The following is a 19,173-nucleotide window of genomic DNA, read 5'->3' as shown; positions in this document are numbered from 1 at the left end:
ATCCTCTCTCTCTTTATCTCTGTCTCTGTCTCTCTCTATTCATCCCTCTCCCTCTGTCTCTCCCTGCTCCCATCCCTCTCCCCCTCTTTGTCCCTCTACCCACTCCCACTCTTTTTCCATCTCACTCTTATCTTCCCCTCTACCTTTCTCCCTCTCTCTCTAATAGTTTCTGCAGGAGAGGGATCAGGGAGTCTCCTGCAAGGGCAGAGTGAGTAACTCACTATGAATATGGACAGGGTGCATAGCCTGGAGAAGGAGCCAGAAAACTGACACCCTCTCGAGCAAAAGAGCCCAGCCTTGCTGGTGCTGTGTGAAAGACTGTTTCTGTCCTCCCCGTGCTCACAGGGAGACCCGCCATCCAGCTGACAAATGCCCCTTTGTGTTGGATCAGTTTTCATCAACTGGTGAGATGCCTTTAATGAAATCCGACTGCATGCTGCCCTGGGCTCTGCCTAGCACCAGGTCCGCCAGCCCAGGTACAACTTGAGCTAGGGACAGGGGATGCAGCATTTAGGGGAGCTGCCCCAGAGCCTGCAGCCTTTTCACAGAACAGACAACATCCATGAGCTGTAAAGGCAACTGGTTCCTTGGGGAGACTAGAGTGTCACACACAGGTCCTGGCTCTTGGACCTGTCTTGAATATGTGGCCAGGGACCTTGTGGCTCAGCCCCTGAGCTTTTGAGATTGGCTAGCACCCACTCTCATAGACTGGAGTTAGCAGCTGAGGAAACAGAGTATCTCAGCTCCCAAATTCTCTCCATTGGCCTTTGCTAAAAGAAAGGAAGGAAACCAGAGGCCAGCCCACCATGCAGAATTCAAGGGAACTTGGAAGAAGAGGCTGTTGAAACCAGCATTTTCAGACTGAGAAGCGGAAACCAGGCAATACAGCCTGTGGCAGCAGACAGAGGGCACAGGGCCAATCAGAGTGGAACCGCCCTGCTCGCATGCCTGGCTGCCCTGACGTGTTCTCAGCAAATGAGGTCCTCCAGGGCCCTGCTTTTCTATAACTACAACAGAGCCTTTAATGGGGGAGGGCAGTGCTTGCCCATCTGCTGGATTGGATTTGCTCATCAACCTTGAGATATTTCAGGTGACAGGACATCATCAGATATTCAGGAACCCAACCAGCATGAAAACCATGTCAGCTGACCATGGACAGAATCTCTCTTCAGGATTCTCCTCCTGTCCAGTATAGCTGTTGTAGCTCTGGCCATTATATCCATATAACAGGCCACAGGAAAGAGGAAGTAATGAATAACGGCACATTCCCTTCCATCATTAGGATGTAGCCAGACAGGCACACCCAGCTGAAAGACAGGTTGGGAAACGTAGCTCCTATTCAGGGAAATAATTTGCTAAGCTAAAATCAGGTGTCTGTGACAGAGAGAAGGGGAGAACCAATAGTGTGGCTGAACACTGTCCCTGCCACCTTTGCCCTAACTGCTGGGGACAGGAGCTTTGCTGGGCATAGATACCAGTAGATGACAAGTGGAATCAGCCCCACCCCACCCCAAGGAGAGGTGGATGCACAAACGAGCAGGACACCAGCTAATCAGGACTCCTCACTTTTCTTTCCCCATGGTAAAAGGCAGTTTCCTCCAAGCCAGTGGGCTGCCTCACTTCTGCTGATGGTTGTGAGACATTTCAGAATGCTATGGGCATAACTCAGTGACTCCCTCATGGGGGCACCACTTTGTTTCTGGGATTCAGGGTTTTCCAGCGTCAGCTGCTCCTTGCCATAGGTCTTGGGCATGTCAAGTCTTGCTGGGGGACCGTCTGAGGTGGTGCACACACCTGCATAGGCACCCACCTCATGGTACCTGGGCTGTTGCCATGCCTGATCTGGGCATTTCTGTGTGACACTGGCAGCACCTCCTCTCCTATATTTAAAGTAGGGGTGATGGCACAGCACCTCCTCATAGGACAGGCCTCCTTCTTCTGGGGTGGCCGCCCTCCCCCAACTCCTACTATGTGCACCCACCTGGTAGGAGCTGTGGTTCCTAAAAGTACCTGACAGAAGTGAGGAGCCCTGGGCCTACTCCATTGCTGTGTAACGGTCATCTTAGGAGGGCACCCAGTGGGGCACCTCCCACCTCCCAGAGAATGCCACTGCCCGGGCAGGCTGAGCTTCCTGGCAGTGGGCATGTGTGGGCTGTCCTAAGCCCGGGACTGGCAGTGCTGCAGTTGCAGAGCCAGCCTCCTGAGCTGGGCCTTGCCTCCCTCAGCCCAGGATGCCAGGAGCAGGCCTTGACACCTTCCAGCCTTGCTCTCATCCCTGCTCCACTCCTGCCTCTCAGAAATGGAGAGGCACAGGAGCCAGGCCAATTTCAAAGGCTCCTGTCAACAAACACGGGCCATCTAAATGGACATCCTCCTAGGGCCAAGGTGCCACATCCTCGCTTTCCCCCAGGGTGATGCTTATTCCCAGCTGCTGGGGCCACTGTGGGGTAGCAGGGGGCAGACAGTGGGGTTGTGTCCCTCCTGACCTGGAGTGACGCGGCGCCTCTGGGGCCAGTTCCAGACATGCCACAGGATGAAGCTGCCTGCTCAAAGTGACAGTGTGAGGAGGGGGCAGGGCTGAGGCCTCTGCCACTCTCACATAGCTGGGTGACTTCATCTTCACGGTACCCCAATTTTACAGATAGGAAGCACATCCCTAGTCACACAACTCAGAAGGGGCAAGTAAACTTGACACAACACTGCATGTGCACGCTCATTTTTGTGTATCTGCATGTGTGCACCCAGTGGGGCACCTCCCACCTCCCAGAGAATGCCACTGCCCGGGCAGGCTGAGCTTCCTGGCAGTGGGCATGTGTGGGCTGTCCTAAGCCCGGGACTGGCAGTGCTGCAGTTGCAGAGCCAGCCTCCTGAGCTGGGCCTTGCCTCCCTCAGCCCAGGATGCCAGGAGCATCCTCCACCATGTCCCTGTGTCCCCCTGCTAGAACACAGCTGGCTGGCCTACACCCTGCCTGGGACATGGACCCTCATTTATCTCAGTACCTAGGAACTGGGAACCTTGAATGCTCACGCCAATCTCCCCAGGACAGTTTGAAACGGGGACACACAGTAGACATTGGCCCTTTCAGGCTATCCTGGAAACAGTCTGAGAAACAGACACTTCATAGGCAAATGAGGATGACAAAGGGAGGGGAAGTCCCTCCCGGAGGACACATGTCAGGGTTGGCAGGGCTGGAGGATAAGACCCTGCCAAAGGCTGACCACACCCAGGCCCTGAGAAGGTGGAGTGCCCTCCAGACCCCCACAGTCAGTACAGACAAGGTGATAAACCCAAATCTAAATGCATAGTATTTCCCACCACAATTTTTGCTGGCCTTCTCCTTCTGAACACAGGAAAGAATGAACCTCAGATTGGAACTGTACTGAGGCCCACAGGACAGATGTCCTCAGAATAGGAGAAGAGGCACCCCAGAACTTTCCCGCCAAAGCCCACCAAGACCTTAGTTCCTCTTCTCACCCTCCAACCCCCTTCTCCCTCACCCCAGGGCCCTCTCCCTGGCCCTTCCAGGAGCCAACGCTGCCTCCAGGGTGGGAGTTAGTTCCATAGGGCTGGGGAATGGGCAAGTGCTTTTTTAAAAAAATTTTTTACGGGCAAGTGTTTTTTGTGTGAATGGTGCCAACATCTAAAAATCTGGATTTCCGGCTGCTTGTAAACAGTCAGGTGTGGGTTATGTGAGTATAACGGTAACTGGCTGTTATAAAGGGGCTGCCATACCCAGGCCTGCCCAGGCCCCTAGGCACTACCATGTTCCTATTCAGGGTGGCCGCTGAAGTAGGACCAAGGAAGTGACCATCTCTCTGAGTCTCAGTACCCTTAGCTGTGAAGTAGGCTGACAGCAGCTCCTCCTTCATGGGACAGCCATACCTGGGTAGAACCAACCCCATTGGGAAGTACTGCCGTGGGAGGGGGTACTCTGCCCACACCTGCCCACCATGGAGGCCTGGCAGTCTGAGCTGCGCGCTGTGGGACATTAAAGCTGTAGTCAGGATGAGCTTCCAGGGTGGCCCCCACATACCTTGGACCTCAGGCCCCCGTTTCAGATGAGCAGTGTGCTGACCAATCTGATCCAAATGCTTCTGTGAGCAGATGGGGAAACCAGTCATGTCATACAGCATCACGGTGAATAAATGCACCCTCAGCAGTAGCTGGGCTGGGGCTCAGGGGTCCTAACTCGCTGCTTTGGCACTCCTGCTTACCCTTTCTGATCTTCAGTTTATGGCCTTGTGCTGAAAGTACCGCATTCCCCTCTCACAGATGAGGAAGCTGATCCACAGAGAGGTCCATCCACTTGCCTGAGCTCACACAGCTACTGGCAGTGGTTCAGGGTCAGAGTCCCGCAGCCTGGCCCCACCAGGCCCTGAAAGGGACCATGGCACCTCCCCAGGGCAGCTGGGAAAATCAAGGGGCTAGGTGACTCTGCTCAGGGCACACTAGGGGAAGTGGGGCGTCAGAGCAGACATCAGCAGACACGGTGGGAAAAGGCAGAAATCAGGGGCTCCACCTGGAAGGGGTCAAAAGCAGCTGTGCCTGGGAGTCCAGTCAGGGTCAGGACAGGACACAGGGGCCCCCACGATGGAGTACCAGCCCTGGGAGAGAATGTCCCCGCCCCTCCCGCCCCGCTCACCTTGGAGGTCCAACTTCTGCAAAACAAAGGTCAACTGACCTACAGCTGGAGGAGCTAACTGACGGCTTTGGCTGCCCCCACCCGCTGGACAGACACAGGGTGCCACCCCAGGCAAGGGGGTCCTGCCTCTCGCCTGGGGACACCGAGACTGTTCCGTGTGGTGGGGGCGAGAACGCGGGAGGCCTTCATGCCCCGTTTCCCAGTTGGGAAGATCAAGGCTCAGAGGCTGGAGTCCCAGAGTCAGTGTGCACAGACGGACTTGCTGACGCACTGTGTGCCGGGCGGGCCCGCAGGGTTTGCCGCGGCAGTGGTGCCAGCTCGCCTTCCTTCATGGGGCTCCCGGCAGTTTGCGATGTGGCCAGGATCTTGGCCTCATTTTATGGGTTAAAAGTGTCCATGATGGTGGCGCAGAGGGGGACGTGCCTTCCCCAAGACCACCTGAGGCCGAAGCCTGAGGAGCCAGGACGCAGTGTGAGGTCCTCACCAAGAGAAAGTGAAGCCCTTAGAGTTCGGGAGAGGGGCCTCCAGGGCCGAGCCTGGGCCGGCCAGGGCTGGGGGCGGGGCCTAGGACTACCGTGCTGGGGCGGGCCGGGGCGGGCCGGGGCGGGCCGGGGCGGGCGCGGGGCTGGCGCTCACCCTGGGACTCGGCGGAAGAGCGGGACGCGTTCAGGCTCGGAGCGAGACGGCCCGTCAACCAGACCATGGACTCGGTGTCCGAGGAATACGAACTCAACGGCGACCTACGCCCAGACTCGCCCCGCTCTCCTGACGCTTCGGTAAGCCCCAGCACCGCTGTGCGACAGTGGCTGGTGCCCATCCTCTACCTCAATGGGCTTTGCGCCAGACGCTCCCGGGCACGCGTGGGTGCCGGCCAGCTACGCACCGCCTCCGCGCCGCCTCCGCACTGAGCGGTGGTGGGGGTCGCAGCGCCCAGTGCGCCCTGTGCCTCACCCGCATACTCAGAAGCCTGAATGGTGGGCCCGGGGCTCCAACCACTCGGGACAAGTGAGCGGGATCGCGGGGCAGGGGGCTGGCGGCCTGCCGGCTGCGCCGTTCCGGTTGGTGGCCACGCCTCCCCATGACCAGGTCCTCCCGCTTCCAGCACCACCCTCTTAAGTTCTAGCCGCCGCATCGCCTCCCACTGCGCACTTAGGGTGGACAGGGAGTACCCCAACCTCCGGGTCTTAGGCCAGCAGCCGGCAGACACCTTCGTCACTCATGATGTCCACGGTGACTGTACAATCTGGTGCGTGCCTTGATGGGGAACTTGGGGCCACTGTGGCCCGGCTTCTCCCTTTCTGTAACCCCCTGCGACCTGTGTCTCCTCTGCCCTACCGATCAAGGAGTGCGATGGGCACCTCGCAAGCACTGTCAGTGGTCCTGCCCCCACATTAGAGCTGGTGCCTTCCCGCCCCTGGGTTCCTTCCTGCTGCTGGGCAGGGCCTGAGTGGTGGACTGCCACTTCAGAGGCCTAGCACTTCCCCAGGCCCTGTTTGTGAAGCAGTCCTGGGCACTGCCCTCTGGTTGGTTGACTTTGGACATTCTTTCAGTTTCTGACCCCCTGGGGATAGGGGCAGGGCCAGTGGTGTCTCAGTTGCATGAACCTGACTGGGGCAGAGATGACAATGCCCAGGTGTAGGTGACCACACAGGCCATGTTGGGATTGGGGAAAGGGGGAGGATCATGTGGGGCAGGCAACATCCCAGATGGCCTGGATGACCCTCCAGTGAGCTCCTGGTTCCACACAATAATCATCTCCATCCCCTACAGCAAGCCATTCCAGAGCCCCAGCCACCTTGCTGGCCCTTCAGTAAAGCCTGACAACCCTGGGGTGGCCCAGGATGTTTGTCCTGGGTTAAAGATGAGGAAACTGAGGACTGAGAGGAGCCCACGTGTGGCCCTGCCCTGGTGTGTGAACACTGGAGCAGAGGACTGTGAGTGTTTGGGGAGGCTGCTTACGCTCACTGGGCCTTCTGTCCATGGTCTGAAAAGGAAGAACAAATGACCACTGCCTGCCTTCAGAAAGTGAAGGGAGCAGGTCAGGTAACAAATAGGGCAGGTGGGTTGGAAGTAGGTGTGAAAGGGAGGGATCCTGCTAAGGCCCCAGGCTTGGCTGCACCCTTCACTGTTCTGCTCACCTCATCTGGGGAACACTGCATTGGCTCTGGGATGGGGTCTGGGGAACACTGCACCCTGCAAGCAAAGCAGATAAAGAAGCCCCTGCCAAAGTGTTGAACTCGCAGAGGCTGGTGTGATGGCCATGGACACGTAACATTGGTGCTGGGCTCTGAAAGACTGGAGTGGAGTGTAGACATGGCCCCCACTGTGTCAGAAAGGCAGAGGAAACAGAGAAGGGCCCAGAGGCTGGGCCACCCAGCACATTGGGGCTGGAGAGGAGGTGTGATAGGAGGTCTGGCCCTGCTGGGAGCCTGTGTGAGAGTAAACACATTCCTGTGGCTGTCTTCAGTCACAGACAGGGAGGCCCCTGGAGGGGTGGCCATCCTAACCCAGGCCTACCTAACACTGTGCCCTAGGCTCTTCCTTTCCCTTCCCACCCTCAGGACTGCCTTATTGTGTTCAAGGCACATCACTCTGTGCCTCAGTTTCTCATCTGTGAAATGAGGTATTAGCAGTGCATTCCTCAGAGGTAATTGAGAGGACTAAAGGAGCTAATGTGTGAAGTGCCACAAATAGCCTGGCGCACCCTGTCATTAACACCCTCACCTGCCACATGGACCCTCTCCTGGTGATGATGCCTGGCACACTTTCACTAGGCAGGATCCCTGGACATGCATGACCCTACCCTACATCTCTCCTGGCTCTTCTTAGGCCTTCCCTCCAGGTGGCCCTGCCAGAATCTGAGCCTCAGGCACCTGCATGAGGGGACGGGGGAGAAAGGCATGCTGGGAACAGGGATCAACCAGGGTGTCTTCAGGGACTAGATGGTGGGGTGCGTGGGCTGTGTCCCTAGTCTGCCCATGACCATGGGAACACAAACTGAAAGGCCTGGCCTTATGGAGCAACCGTGGGCAAGTGCAGACCCAATCCAGCCTCAGTTTTCTTTTCTGTGAAGTGGGGTGGTCTGGCTCCCCTCTTCACATGGCTGGGTGTACAGAGGAGTCACGCATGTAACCTATGGGCAGACAAGCCCCTCTGGGCCTAGCCAGACAGGACATCCTCAGATGTCCTTCTCCATGTGTCCAAGTTCCCATGGCCCTCACGTAGGCCCATCTATCCAGGGTCCCCCTGAAGAGTGAGTTGATATCTTAAATCAACTCACTTTTGCAGCTGGCAGGGGGAATGGTAAGTGTCAATTTTATTGTGAAAGTGGCTCACAGCTTTGTCATGACCTGGGTGACTTGCTTTGGGAGTAGCTGGGTTGGACCCTGCAGCAGATGCTGGGATTGTGGCCAGCTGAGGACACAGCAGGGAGGTGGTGCGACTGGGTAGGAACAAGGCTCCAGAGGCCACATCTGGGCCATGCTGGGGGAACTTTGCTCTTCTCATTTCTCCTTTTCCAGCAGATCCCTAGACTGACGGGATCCTGGGCAAGTTCTAAAAGGTGGCTCTTATGTGGCCGCAAGGTCACTGACGGGCAGTGCTGAGCCCACAGGAAGTGGGTGTGCCCAGCCCGTAGCCCAGCTGCCACCGGAAAAACCCTCCATCCCCCACCAAACTTCCGGCATGGAGCAGAAGACCTCTTGGCTGGCCAAGTGGGGACAGGCGGGTGTGTTTGGGCCTTTTTGGCCCCAGGAGGGTGCCTTCGCACAGCCTGTGCAATGGGCACGATGGCAGCTTGAGCACTGGTGGGTCAGACGAGGGACACTCAGTCACTGCCAGAGCCAGTTTGGTTCTCAGTTCCCACCCCAGAGGGAAGAACACCAGTGTCTACATGTACACTGGTGCTGACCAAGCCCAAGGGGCAGGGGTCCTTGTGCAGGAGGGGCTTTGGTGGGCCAGCAACTGGAGCTGGACACCTAGGACCCCCCAGTACCACTTGGCTTACACAGCCCTATGTCCCATGCCTGTTCTTTTTCTTCCTTATTACATGTTTGTTTTATGTAGTTATTTAATTAACTGGTGTAGTTCATTTGGGAGGCAGTCTTTCAAAGCCATGATGGCTGGGTGGTGAGGAGGAGGACTGTCTAGCCCTGTGCCAGCTGGCTGTGCTCTGATGAGCCACCAGATCTCTGAGTCCCTCATTCAGTTCCCTGTCAGCTCAGTTTACAGATGTGAGGAAACTGAGGCACAGGGCAGTCACCCTCAGGTCTGTGGTGTGGTGGGATACAGGGATGATAGAGGGGAGGTACCAGTAGCAACCCTAACCAGATCCTAACAAGCAAGCTGATGAACCTTATAGATTTTGGGGGATCCTTGGTCTCTCAGCAAACATGAAAATGGACTCTGGGAGGACAGGTGGGAATTCCCATGCAGTCTCCTTGTTCCATACTGTACTCAGGATTTGGGGGTCTGTGTCAGAGTGAAGGTCAGGCAGAATTGGTTCTACAGGACCTCAGTGGGCCTCAGCCCTGGCCTGGCCTGGTCTAGTCTCCTAGGAGAGCAGAGGATGTGAGGGCAGGAGGCTCAGGTTGGGCCAGACAGCCTAGGGCCAGCTGGCGCCCCAGGCAGCCCCCCATCTCCTCCCATTCAAGCCTGGGTTGGACCAGGGCATACCTTAGACTATGACTAGAACTGGGTACCCAGGGTGCCTCAGACCTGGGTTCAAATCAAGTCCTAATTCTCCTCCCCCCGACCTGAGAATGCCCAGCAGTGTGTTCCAGTCCAAGTGGCCTGGTCCCCCATGAGCTGCCTGCAAAGAGCAGCCACGAGACCCGCTGTCCACAGAAGGTCTCACTCTGCAGAGTCTTGCGGCTGCTCTTCCCAGGCAGCTCACATGGAGTCAGCTCCCTCCCTCCAAGACTCCTTCCTGGCTTTTAGGGGGAAAAATCTGGCAGCCCAGCTCCTGTGACCACAGCTGGTGTTTTGGGAAGTATTCTTTGGCCCAAGGAACACATTATACAGGGTGTTTGTTCCCTGCACTGCCCAGGTCATGGCAGAGGGCTTGGTAGGAGGTTCCCAGGGTGGCTCCTGGCAGCTGGGCAGCCAGGCCCATGGGCTCCAGACCTGTAGGACGTGGTTTGCAAGACAGCAGCCTCCTTGGGACTCACCTTGCAGTGGTCAGCTCCAGGGCCCAGAGCTCCCCCCGTAGCCCAGGGCCCCTGTCCAGGGTGGATGTGAGGCTGTGCCTCATACCTGGCAGCCTAGGCTTTGTGGCAGATGGCAGGGTTTGAATTCTGACCTTCCCCTGCCTCTCTGTGGCCCGGGCAGGCCCCCGAGCCAGTCCCCCACTCTGTAGAAGGGAAGAATCACACTTTTGCTCAGGATCGGTGGAGAACTTGGTGGGTGGCAGAGCCTCCCAGAGCACAGCCTAGGGAGTACAAATGCAGAGACCAAGGCCAGCAAGGGGGGAGGACATTCCTAAGGCCATACAGCCTGGCTGTCATGAGCCGGGGCCTGACTGGGCCTCCCTGACCTTGGCCTGTGCTGCCCCTGTCACTGTACAGGTTGAACAGGAAGCAGATGACCAAGTGGGCAGGAAGTGCCCTCCACCAACGGGGGTAGGGGTAGGTCAGGGCTCTGAGGCAGCATGCAGAACCCGAGCCCCCAGGGCAGCTGATCTGTGACCTCCTTGCAAACGTGTGACTGAGGCCTAGAGGGGGCTGAGTGTCCTGAGGCCATGCATCTGGAGCCTGGGCAAGGGGAACTTAGACTGCTCAGTCCCCACAGGGTGACCCCCGACCCCAGCCCCCTCCACGGGGCCTGAGGATACCATGGTGCCAGCCACCAGAGATTCTGAGCCCCAGGGACTGGATTCAAACTTTAGTGCAGCTCTCCCTTGCTGTTGGCTTCACTTTACCCTCAGTAAATGGGTATGAGGTCAGGGAGTTTCCTTGGAGGACTGTGCCCAGGGCTGCCAGGACAGAGGACAGTGTGGGCACAGGCTCTCCATGCTGGAGACACTGCCACTGACATTGTCATTCTGTATTTGAATGTGTATGTAGCCACATAGTTATAAAATATTTAAATGGTTCAGGAGAGCTCAGAATGAAAAGGTAGGGGAAGATCAGAATTCTTCCTCCTTCCCAGAGGCCACCTAAATTAGCCTGAGCATGTACATATGTGTGTGTTTATGCATGTGTACATGTGTCTGTGTTGTATATATGTGTGTGAATGTTTGTGTATGTTAATACTTGTGTGTGTCCACATATGTGTACATGTATATATAGGTGTGGGGAACCGCTCCTTGTGGTTTTGGGAATTATAGCAGAAGCCATGAGCCAGATGCTCCCCCAGGAAGCCTCTTAAGTCTCAACAGAAAACTGGAAGGCGGAGGCAGACAGGACCAAAGGCCACTCGGAGGGTTTCCGTGGGAATTGAATTTAAAGAATGCTTATTATGCTTTGAAGCTTGCTCTGTTTTTCTTATCTCTCTGTTAACTATAAACAATCTCTTGCAAGGAATGTATGAAACCTTGTACCTAATGCCAGTGTGGTGTCAAGATGTTTAATAGACCCTGACACAGACTGGTCCCTGTGCCCTCTGTATTGATACTTGTAATCTGTAACTGTCAACTGTAATCCAGGAGCCTAAAATCTATTGATGATTTATGAATTTTGACTTTCTATCTCCCATGCATGCCCTTCTCAATAAAAAGCATGGGGTACGGAGGTCTTGTGCTTTCTCCACTAGAGGGAACAGCCACCTCCTTTTTCCCCCTAGACAAAATAGTGTCCTGGATAAATTTGTTCTGCCGTGGTCGTGAAACCTCTGCTGGACAGAGTAATTTCCAACCAAGTCAGGGCGTTGGAGGCAGCTCAGCCTCATATAGGCTTATGTGTGTTTGTTTTGTGTGTATATACATGTTTTTGTGTTTATATGTGTGTGCACATGTTGCTTATGCACATGGTGTGTGTGTATGGCCATGTGTTTGTGTTTATGTGTACATGTGTGGATGTGTGTATATAAACTTGTGTGTGTTTATATGGCCCACAGAAGGTGGAACCCTTTGTAAAATCTGCACCTGGCTTTTTCTCTGGAGTTGGAGACTGGAATGAGCATTGGGGTGGCCTTGAGTGAGGGTACTTTGGCACCTTTGGCTTATGAAACGTAGGAGCACACACCTACTTCAGGTCAGCGCCTCCCAGCCCCCCACCCCCAGAGGAACACACGTGTGACTGGGAGCTAGAGGACAGCCTCATACCATGGGGGGCACAGGCCCTTGGGCAGTGGCAGCCTGTGCCTAGACCCTGGTTGGGGGGAAAGCAACCCTGGTGGTGCAAGGGCGTGGTGACAACCCCTCCAGCTGTGAATGCAGCTTGGAGACCTGGCGTGGGGAGGCAAAGGGGAGACCCCACACAGGGAGGGCAGGGGAGACCCAGTGGGGCTTGGCTGTGTGTGGAACATCTGAGAGAGCTGGGCTGGGGCCTGGGTCTGCAGGGGAGGCTTTCCCTCTGTGCCTCAGGGTCTTGAATTTTAAACCAAGTGAAATTGCTACTTCAGAACCACTCACAGGAGGGGAAGTGGGGCAGGTAGCAGAGCCACCTGTTTCTGTGTGTCCATCCTCCTTTCCTCCCGGGCATGTTATTCTAGATTAAATTTAAACTTAAAGACACACTATAAAAGTGAAGCCCACCCTTCTATAGGTCTATATTTTCCAGGGTGAAATTTCCAGCTGCAGAAAGTGAAGGTGGACTGAGCACCATGTGGCCCATCCTGGCACCCACCTCCCAGTCCCCAACTTTCATGAGGCGAGAAACAGGATCGCCTGGGTGGCCTCAGGAGGCTACCTGCTGACCAATCCCCCAGGAGGCCACAGTTCCACCCTGGCAGCTCAGAGCTCCTGTGGACAAAGGGCTAGGCACAGGGGCACAAGTTTGTCCTCGGGAGTGGGGACAGGCCCAATCAGGGGCTGTTTGGGGTCACCTTGAGGTGGGCTGATCAGGAAGGCACCTTGGAGTGGCAGAAAACCTGCCCTGAGGCAGGGGTGTTCTCAGGCAAAGGTGAAGGAGGAGGAATCAGGACTTATAATGTTTTATGGCTTTGAATGTGAGGGCAGAACCTGTGCAGGAGCTCCTCTTGCTGCCTGTGTCTGTCACCACTGCTGCAAAGGGTGGTCTCAGTGAAGTGTTCTTATCACAAATATGAGTAAATAAAGAGGGCAGGAGCAGACATGTAGAGGGCCTGGATGGTGGTGATGGTGTCACACATGTACACTTACCTCCAAATTCTTCAAGTTGTCCACATTAAATATAAACAGTTTTTTTATGTCAATCATCCCTCAATAAAGTGGTTTAAAATTTTTTAAATAAAAATCAAGGAAGATCTAAACTCAGCTGCGGCAAAGAATGCTGAGGAATCTATTGAGTTTCTGCTGTGTGCCCTGCTCACTTGGGAGGTGGGTTGGGCAGGGAAGGCTTGTTTCACAGTGGGGCAAGCGTGCAGGGATCCAGGGTCCAGCTCCTGCCCTGAAAGTAACTTCTGCCCTGGCATCAACCATCCACCCAGACCTGGAGGAGAGGGTAGGCAAGGGTGTCCAGAGAAAGCTGCCAGACCCCACAGTGGCAGGCAGTCAATGGTGGTAGTTTCCAATCAAAAATCAGTATATGCTGAGGTTGTATCTCTGTTTCCATTCTCTTCCAGGACTCAATTCCTAGGCACAGTCTTGCAGGGGCTGCACAGCCTTCTCTGGGCCTCTTGTTCTGTTGATAAGCACTTCTCTCTTGAGCCTCATCTGGGCCCACACCTGCAGGTCATCAGTCCCCACTTCCCTGCCCATTCCAGGAGGAGACTTGGGTGGGGACCTAGGTTGGGCTCAAGTCTGCAGCCCCTGTCTCTTCCTTGTGGCCAGCCAGCTAACTGCCCCCTCCCCACAGCCACCCCGCTGGGGCAGGAACCAGCCCATCAACGTGAACCATTATGCTAACAAGAAGAGTGCTGCAGAGAGCATGCTGGACATCGCACTGCTGATGGCCAATGCCTCTCAGTTGAAGGCTGTCATCGACCAGGGCCCTGACTTCGCCTTCTTTGTCCCCATGGTGGTACTCATCTCCATCTCCCTTGTGCTGCAAATCTGCGTGGGTGTGCTGCTCATCTTTCTGGGTATGTGCCGATACAGGCGCTGGTGCTGAGAGAACCCTGCAGCCCCTCCCCATGCCTGATTGGTTCTGCTTGCATACCTCCTGGGATAGGGTGCTTACCACCTGACACCCTCTGAGCATGGAGCCCTCACAGAGCTGCAGAGGGTGGAGGAGTGACTCCTCACTTGGTCATTGAGCCTAGGATGTGGCTGTATCCCTTCAACCCCAACAAGCTGAGGATGCAGAAAAATATCATAAACATACTAAGAGTTGACATGTATTGGTTGCCTACCATGTACCCTCTAGTTCTTACAATGGTCTACAGGGACTAGAGAGTGGCTCCAGGACCCCTGTCCCCCCCAGATAAAGGTCAGGGCTAGGAGTAGCAAGAGACCCAGGGTTGCCTCGGCCTCTTTCTGGCTGCGAGACCTCAGGGAGGTCACTTGGCCCCCTGGCCTCGGTTTCCCTGCCTGTGAAGTGGACATAAAGACAGGGCCTTGGGTACATGTGAGGATCACTAGATTACCACACACAGGACACTCAGAAAGGTGCTTGCCTGTATGTGCTCAGCACATTGTGCCTTAAAAGCCAAACCTGGGCCTTGGGTTAGCCCCTCCCACTCTGTGACCATAGGAGCCAAGCCCCTCTGAACTTCCATCCAGCCAACTTCCTGGGCCAGGCCTATTGTCACTAGTGCATTAAAGCAGGCATATCTCTCTGATGGATAGAAGTGGCCCCTGCAGCATTGCTCAGCCCCAGTGCAAGACCCAGCGCAGGCATCCTGGGCAGTGTCCATACCTTCTCTCCCACAGTTAGGTATGACCTCAACAACCCAGCCAAGCATGCCAAGCTGGACTTCCTCAACAACCTGGCCACCGGCCTGGTCTTCATCATCGTGGTGGTCAATATCTTCATTACTGCCTTTGGTGTTCAGAAGCCTATATTGGACATAGCACCCCGGCAGTAGGGCTCAGGTGAGTTGTGAAGGCCAGTTTGGGCACTCCACCCCACCAGAGGTCTGTCCCCAAACCTGCTGGCCACTGACCTATGAGCAGGCCTGGGGGCTTAGGGCCTTTCATGCAGAGCCCCCTTGACCTTGTGTCTGCTACTGCCTCGGCTTCATGGGGTGGATGCCGTGGCTGCACATTCCCATACCATACTCAGCCCTCATCCTTGCTCATAGAGGCTTAACCCCTGCCAAAGTCACCTTGCTGGGAGTAGGAGCCAAGGAAGGCCAGGTGACCCTTGTAACATGCTCAACAAAGCAGCCCCTACTGTGTGGAGCCAGGGGGCTCAGAGAGAGGCACCCTGAGTGTGTCACAAGGGCAGATACAGAAGGTCAGCAGAATTCAACACTCTGCTGAGCTCAATGTCATCGACCAGGCCTTGGGGTACCAGTGTCTTGCATTTGGGACCCTGGTCAGGGTTGCACACCATATGTCCATATGACCTGAAGCCCAGTGGTCATGCCTCAGGCCTGCCCCAGAAGAAGTGTGGATACCATTAACAGACAACTGTCTATCCACCAGGGATGTCCCATGGCAGAATGGGAACCCCACAGAACCATCTGGATGCCAGCTTGCCCCATCATTCATGGGAGGATAACCAGACCATTTATTAATTGACCAGTGTATGCTCTAAACACACCCTGACTCTCCTCAAGCATCAGTCCCATGGCACAATTCCTCCACCAGTTTTCTGGGGTCACCCAGCAGAGTGTACTGGGGCCAGGCCACTAAATCCTCTCAGTGACCCAGGAGGGAAACTGAGGCTTGCCTAGATCAGAATTGGGCCCTTTTGGGGTCAGAGCAGTTCTGACACTTTGTGGACTGGTCACAGGACATATAACTAAGGCAAGGTCACCAGGATGGCACCAGGGTCCCACTGGTCTGGGCATCCCTCATAGTTCTCCTCTCCTTTACAGGTGGCCTGGATTGTGCCTGGCTGCAGCCACACAGACCCCAGAAGCTGCCTCACCCTTGGGGCCCACCTGCCTGTGGCACTCCCTGAAACTGCCAGAGCTAAGACTGGACTTGAGGACGCTTGGGCCAGTATGAGGCCTGCTCTGTGCTTGGCTGTTCTTCCTCCTAGAGAAGGGGCAGCGAGGCCCAGAGGGCAGAACTGGAGGTCCCTAAGAAGGTTCACAGCCAGCACAGACATGCAACAGGCCTGAGGACAAGTGGCCAGGGCCAGCCTTAGTCTTAGGATGTTTCCAAATGGACAAGGAGGTCCCCTCCTCAGCGAACACATCCACTGGGAGACCCATGGCCTCTGCCCCTTCTGACCCAGGCCCCAGCCATGGCCGTGGGCCCTGTACACACCTTCCACCAGTAGTGACTGGGTCTGGGGCCTGAGCCCCACTTTTCTAAGCACAAATGACCAATAAAATGGATGCTTCTCATGTGTGGCTTGCTTCCAGCACCACTGTCCCTGCCCCAGGCCTGGCCCTGCACTGTGCCCTGAGTTCCAGCCTGTGCTGGCCTCCCTCCCCCAACATGTTTGCACCTTGGGACCTTTTCCAGAACTGTGAGCTTGGGCAGCTCCTTGGCACATGAGATCTCAGGTTGGATAATCAGGCCGAGACCAGGATTTTGGGTCTCCAGTGCCCAATGTCTTTCTTTCTTTCTTTTTTTTTTTTTACTTCAGAGCTCCCAGGAGCCTAGCTCAGAGGCTGCCTGATAGGGAGTCCCACCATGGTCATCATTTGCTGTATTGGGAGCCTGCCCGCAGGTGTCACCTCCCATCTGGCTGGGGCTCCTGTGAGTGACACACGTTGCACACGTTGTGCTGACAGAAACTTCAGTTGTACCATCCCAGAAATGAGTTCACTGCCCTGACCATACATGATGACAGAAAAGCAGCCAGGACACAACACTTCTGTCTACAGGGCAGACTCACCCATGCAGCACCAGGCTTTCCACCAGCTCATTTGTAGCAGAACAGAACAAAACCCCAAGGCCCTGCCCCCAGCTCTGGTTCAGGGGCTCCCAGGTATTTCCTTGGGTCTGGTCCAGGTGGGGGCATTTTTTTAAAGTATATTTTATTGATTATGTTGTTACAGTTGTCCCAATTTTTTTCCCTTTGCTCCCCTCTGCCCAGTACCCCACTTCCCTCCAGCAATCCCACCCACCTTATTTCATGTCCATGCATTGTGCATATAAGTCCTTTGGCTTCACCCTTTCCTATATTATTCTTAACTTCCCCCTGTCTATTTTGTACCAACCAATTCTGCTTCATAGTCCCTGCACCATTTCCCCATTTCCTCTGCTTTCCCCTCCCAGCTGATAACCCTCCAAATGATCCCCATACTATGACTCTGTTCCTATCCAGGTTTGCTTAGTTGGATTGTGTTTTTATTTTTTAGACTCAGTTGTTGATAGTTGTGAATTTGTTGTCATTTTGGTGTTCATAGTGCTGATCTTTTTCTTAAGTAAGTCCCTTTGACATTTCATATAATAATAGCTTGGTGATGAGCTCCTTTAGCTTTATCTGCCCCTCCATTCTAAATGATAGCTTTGCTGGATAGAGTAATGTTGGTTGTAAGTCTTTGCTTTCCATCACCTCGAATACTTCTTGCCAGTACCCTCTTGCCTGCAAAGTTTCTTTTGAGAAATCAGCTAATAGTCTTATAGGCACCCCCTTGTAGGTAACTCTGCTTTTCTCTTGCTGCTTTTAAGATTCTCTCTTTATCTTGAACCTTTGGCATTTTAATTATAATGTGTTTTGGTGTGGTCCTCCTTGGGTCTAGCTTGTTTGGGACTCTCTGTGCTTCCTGGACTTGTATGTCTATTTCCTTCCCCAAACTTGGGGAGTTTTCCTTCATTATTTTTTCACATAAGCTTTCAATTTCTTGCTCTTCCTCTTCTCCTTCTGGCACCCCTACGGTTCAGATGTTGGCACGTTTAAAGTTGTCCGAGAGGTTCCCAAACCTCTCCTCATTTTTTTTTCAATTCTTGTTTCCTCATTCTGTACTGGTTGACTGTTTTTTTCTTCCTTATGTTCCAAATCATTGATTTGAACCCCAGTTTCCTTCCCTTCACTATTAGTTTTATTTGGATTTTCCTTCATTTCATTTAGCATTGCCTTCACTTCTTCCCTATGTGTTTGCTGTACTTAAGCATACCTGTCTAGCCTGTGAGCATCCTTATCACCAGTGTTTGGAACTCTACATCTGTTAGGTTGGCTATCTCCTCGTTGGTTAGATTGGCTATCTCCTTGTGGCTGAGTTCTCCCACTGGAACCCTGATTCGTTCCCTCTTTTGGGCCATACCTCTCTGTCTCCTCATTTTGACAGGCTCCAGTGTTTGTTTGCCTCTGTGTCTTAGGCAAAGCTGTCACTCCTGTTACATTTGTAAGGGGTGGAGCCTTAGGTATTCCTCAGTACAGGGTGATCCATTTCACAATGTTTTGGGGTTGTATGTGGGGGAGGGGTCTGACAGGGAACAATGCCACTTGCTCAGCACTCGCCCCTGTCTCAGGCATCTCTCTAGCTGTTGACCTGGCCATTGCTCCCAGAGTGGGTGGGTCTGCAGATGTTCCAGCACTGTGGGGGCCCTTTAAACAAACAGACTCTGCTGAGACACCAGCAGTTTCTTCCTCTGCCCCAACCCCCACTGGTTTGCAGTCAAAAGCAATGAGGCTTTATTTTCCCAAGCGCTGGGACTGTGAGCTGTATGGTCTGGTCTGGTGCTGGGAGTGCTCCCCAGGTGTCCCTCCCAACTTTTTAAAACGTGTGACTGTGTTTTCTGCCGGCCTGCCACTACCACACCATGTCCTCTGCACCCCGGCTCCGCCCCTCCTACCTGTCTGGATGAGTATTTCTTCTCTATATCTTTGTTCGATTTCCATGCAGCTCAATTTTCTGGAACTTATGGTTGTCTCTAGTTTTGAGGTAGCTGTATTCCTTCTTAGTTGTGGAGGGAGACACAGCGTGTCTATCTAGGCCTCCATCTCAGGTGGGGCATTTTTAAGGTGACTGGCTCTGGGTACCTGTGTCAGGGCTAGGGGGGCATGGCTGGTCCCCATGTCAACTTTGGGGTCATTTGGGGTCAGAAGCCAAAACTGGACCCTCTGCAGGGGTTGGGTGAAGAGTAGCAGGCAGAATAAGCTTTGGGGAAGCTGCCTCCATTGGCATCTCCAGACCTCACCCCCACTGTCCTCAGAGCACTTAGCCTGCAGCACCATGACCAGCCCCTCATGAAAAGTTCCAGCACTCTCTGTTTCCTGCAACCTGCATTCCGCCCATCTTCCGTCTGTGCCCACAGCTGTGACACACCCCAGTGTGGTGCCCAGCACTGCCCTTCAGTCATGCCTAGTGTGCCAAGGAGAGCAGGGCTGGTGCCAGGTAGTCTGAGACCTCCAACAAGGGCCAGGTGCTGTCTCTGGGGATTCAG

The 19,173-nt window shown here is 54.5% G+C and overlaps 1 protein-coding gene across 1 annotated transcript; it reads left to right on the top strand.

Moving 5' to 3' along the window:
* Positions 1 to 5,256: 5,256 nt before the first annotated feature.
* On the top strand, positions 5,257 to 16,181 carry NINJ1 (ninjurin 1). Its single transcript, XM_090273952.1, has 4 exons — positions 5,257 to 5,419; positions 13,577 to 13,802; positions 14,593 to 14,754; positions 15,705 to 16,181. Exons 1-3 carry the CDS (start codon positions 5,345 to 5,347, stop codon positions 14,745 to 14,747), a joined length of 456 nt encoding a protein of 151 aa, XP_090130078.1. The 5' UTR covers positions 5,257 to 5,344; the 3' UTR covers positions 14,748 to 14,754; positions 15,705 to 16,181.
* Positions 16,182 to 19,173: the final 2,992 nt, after the last annotated feature.

This window comes from Furipterus horrens, unplaced genomic scaffold (genome assembly GCF_987537825.1).
Source record: "Furipterus horrens unplaced genomic scaffold, mFurHor1.1.pri manual_scaffold_4, whole genome shotgun sequence".
Taxonomy (NCBI): Eukaryota; Metazoa; Chordata; class Mammalia; order Chiroptera; family Furipteridae; genus Furipterus; species Furipterus horrens.
The sequence above is the reverse complement of the archived record's forward strand: the minus strand, read 5'-3'. Positions and strand labels throughout refer to the sequence as shown.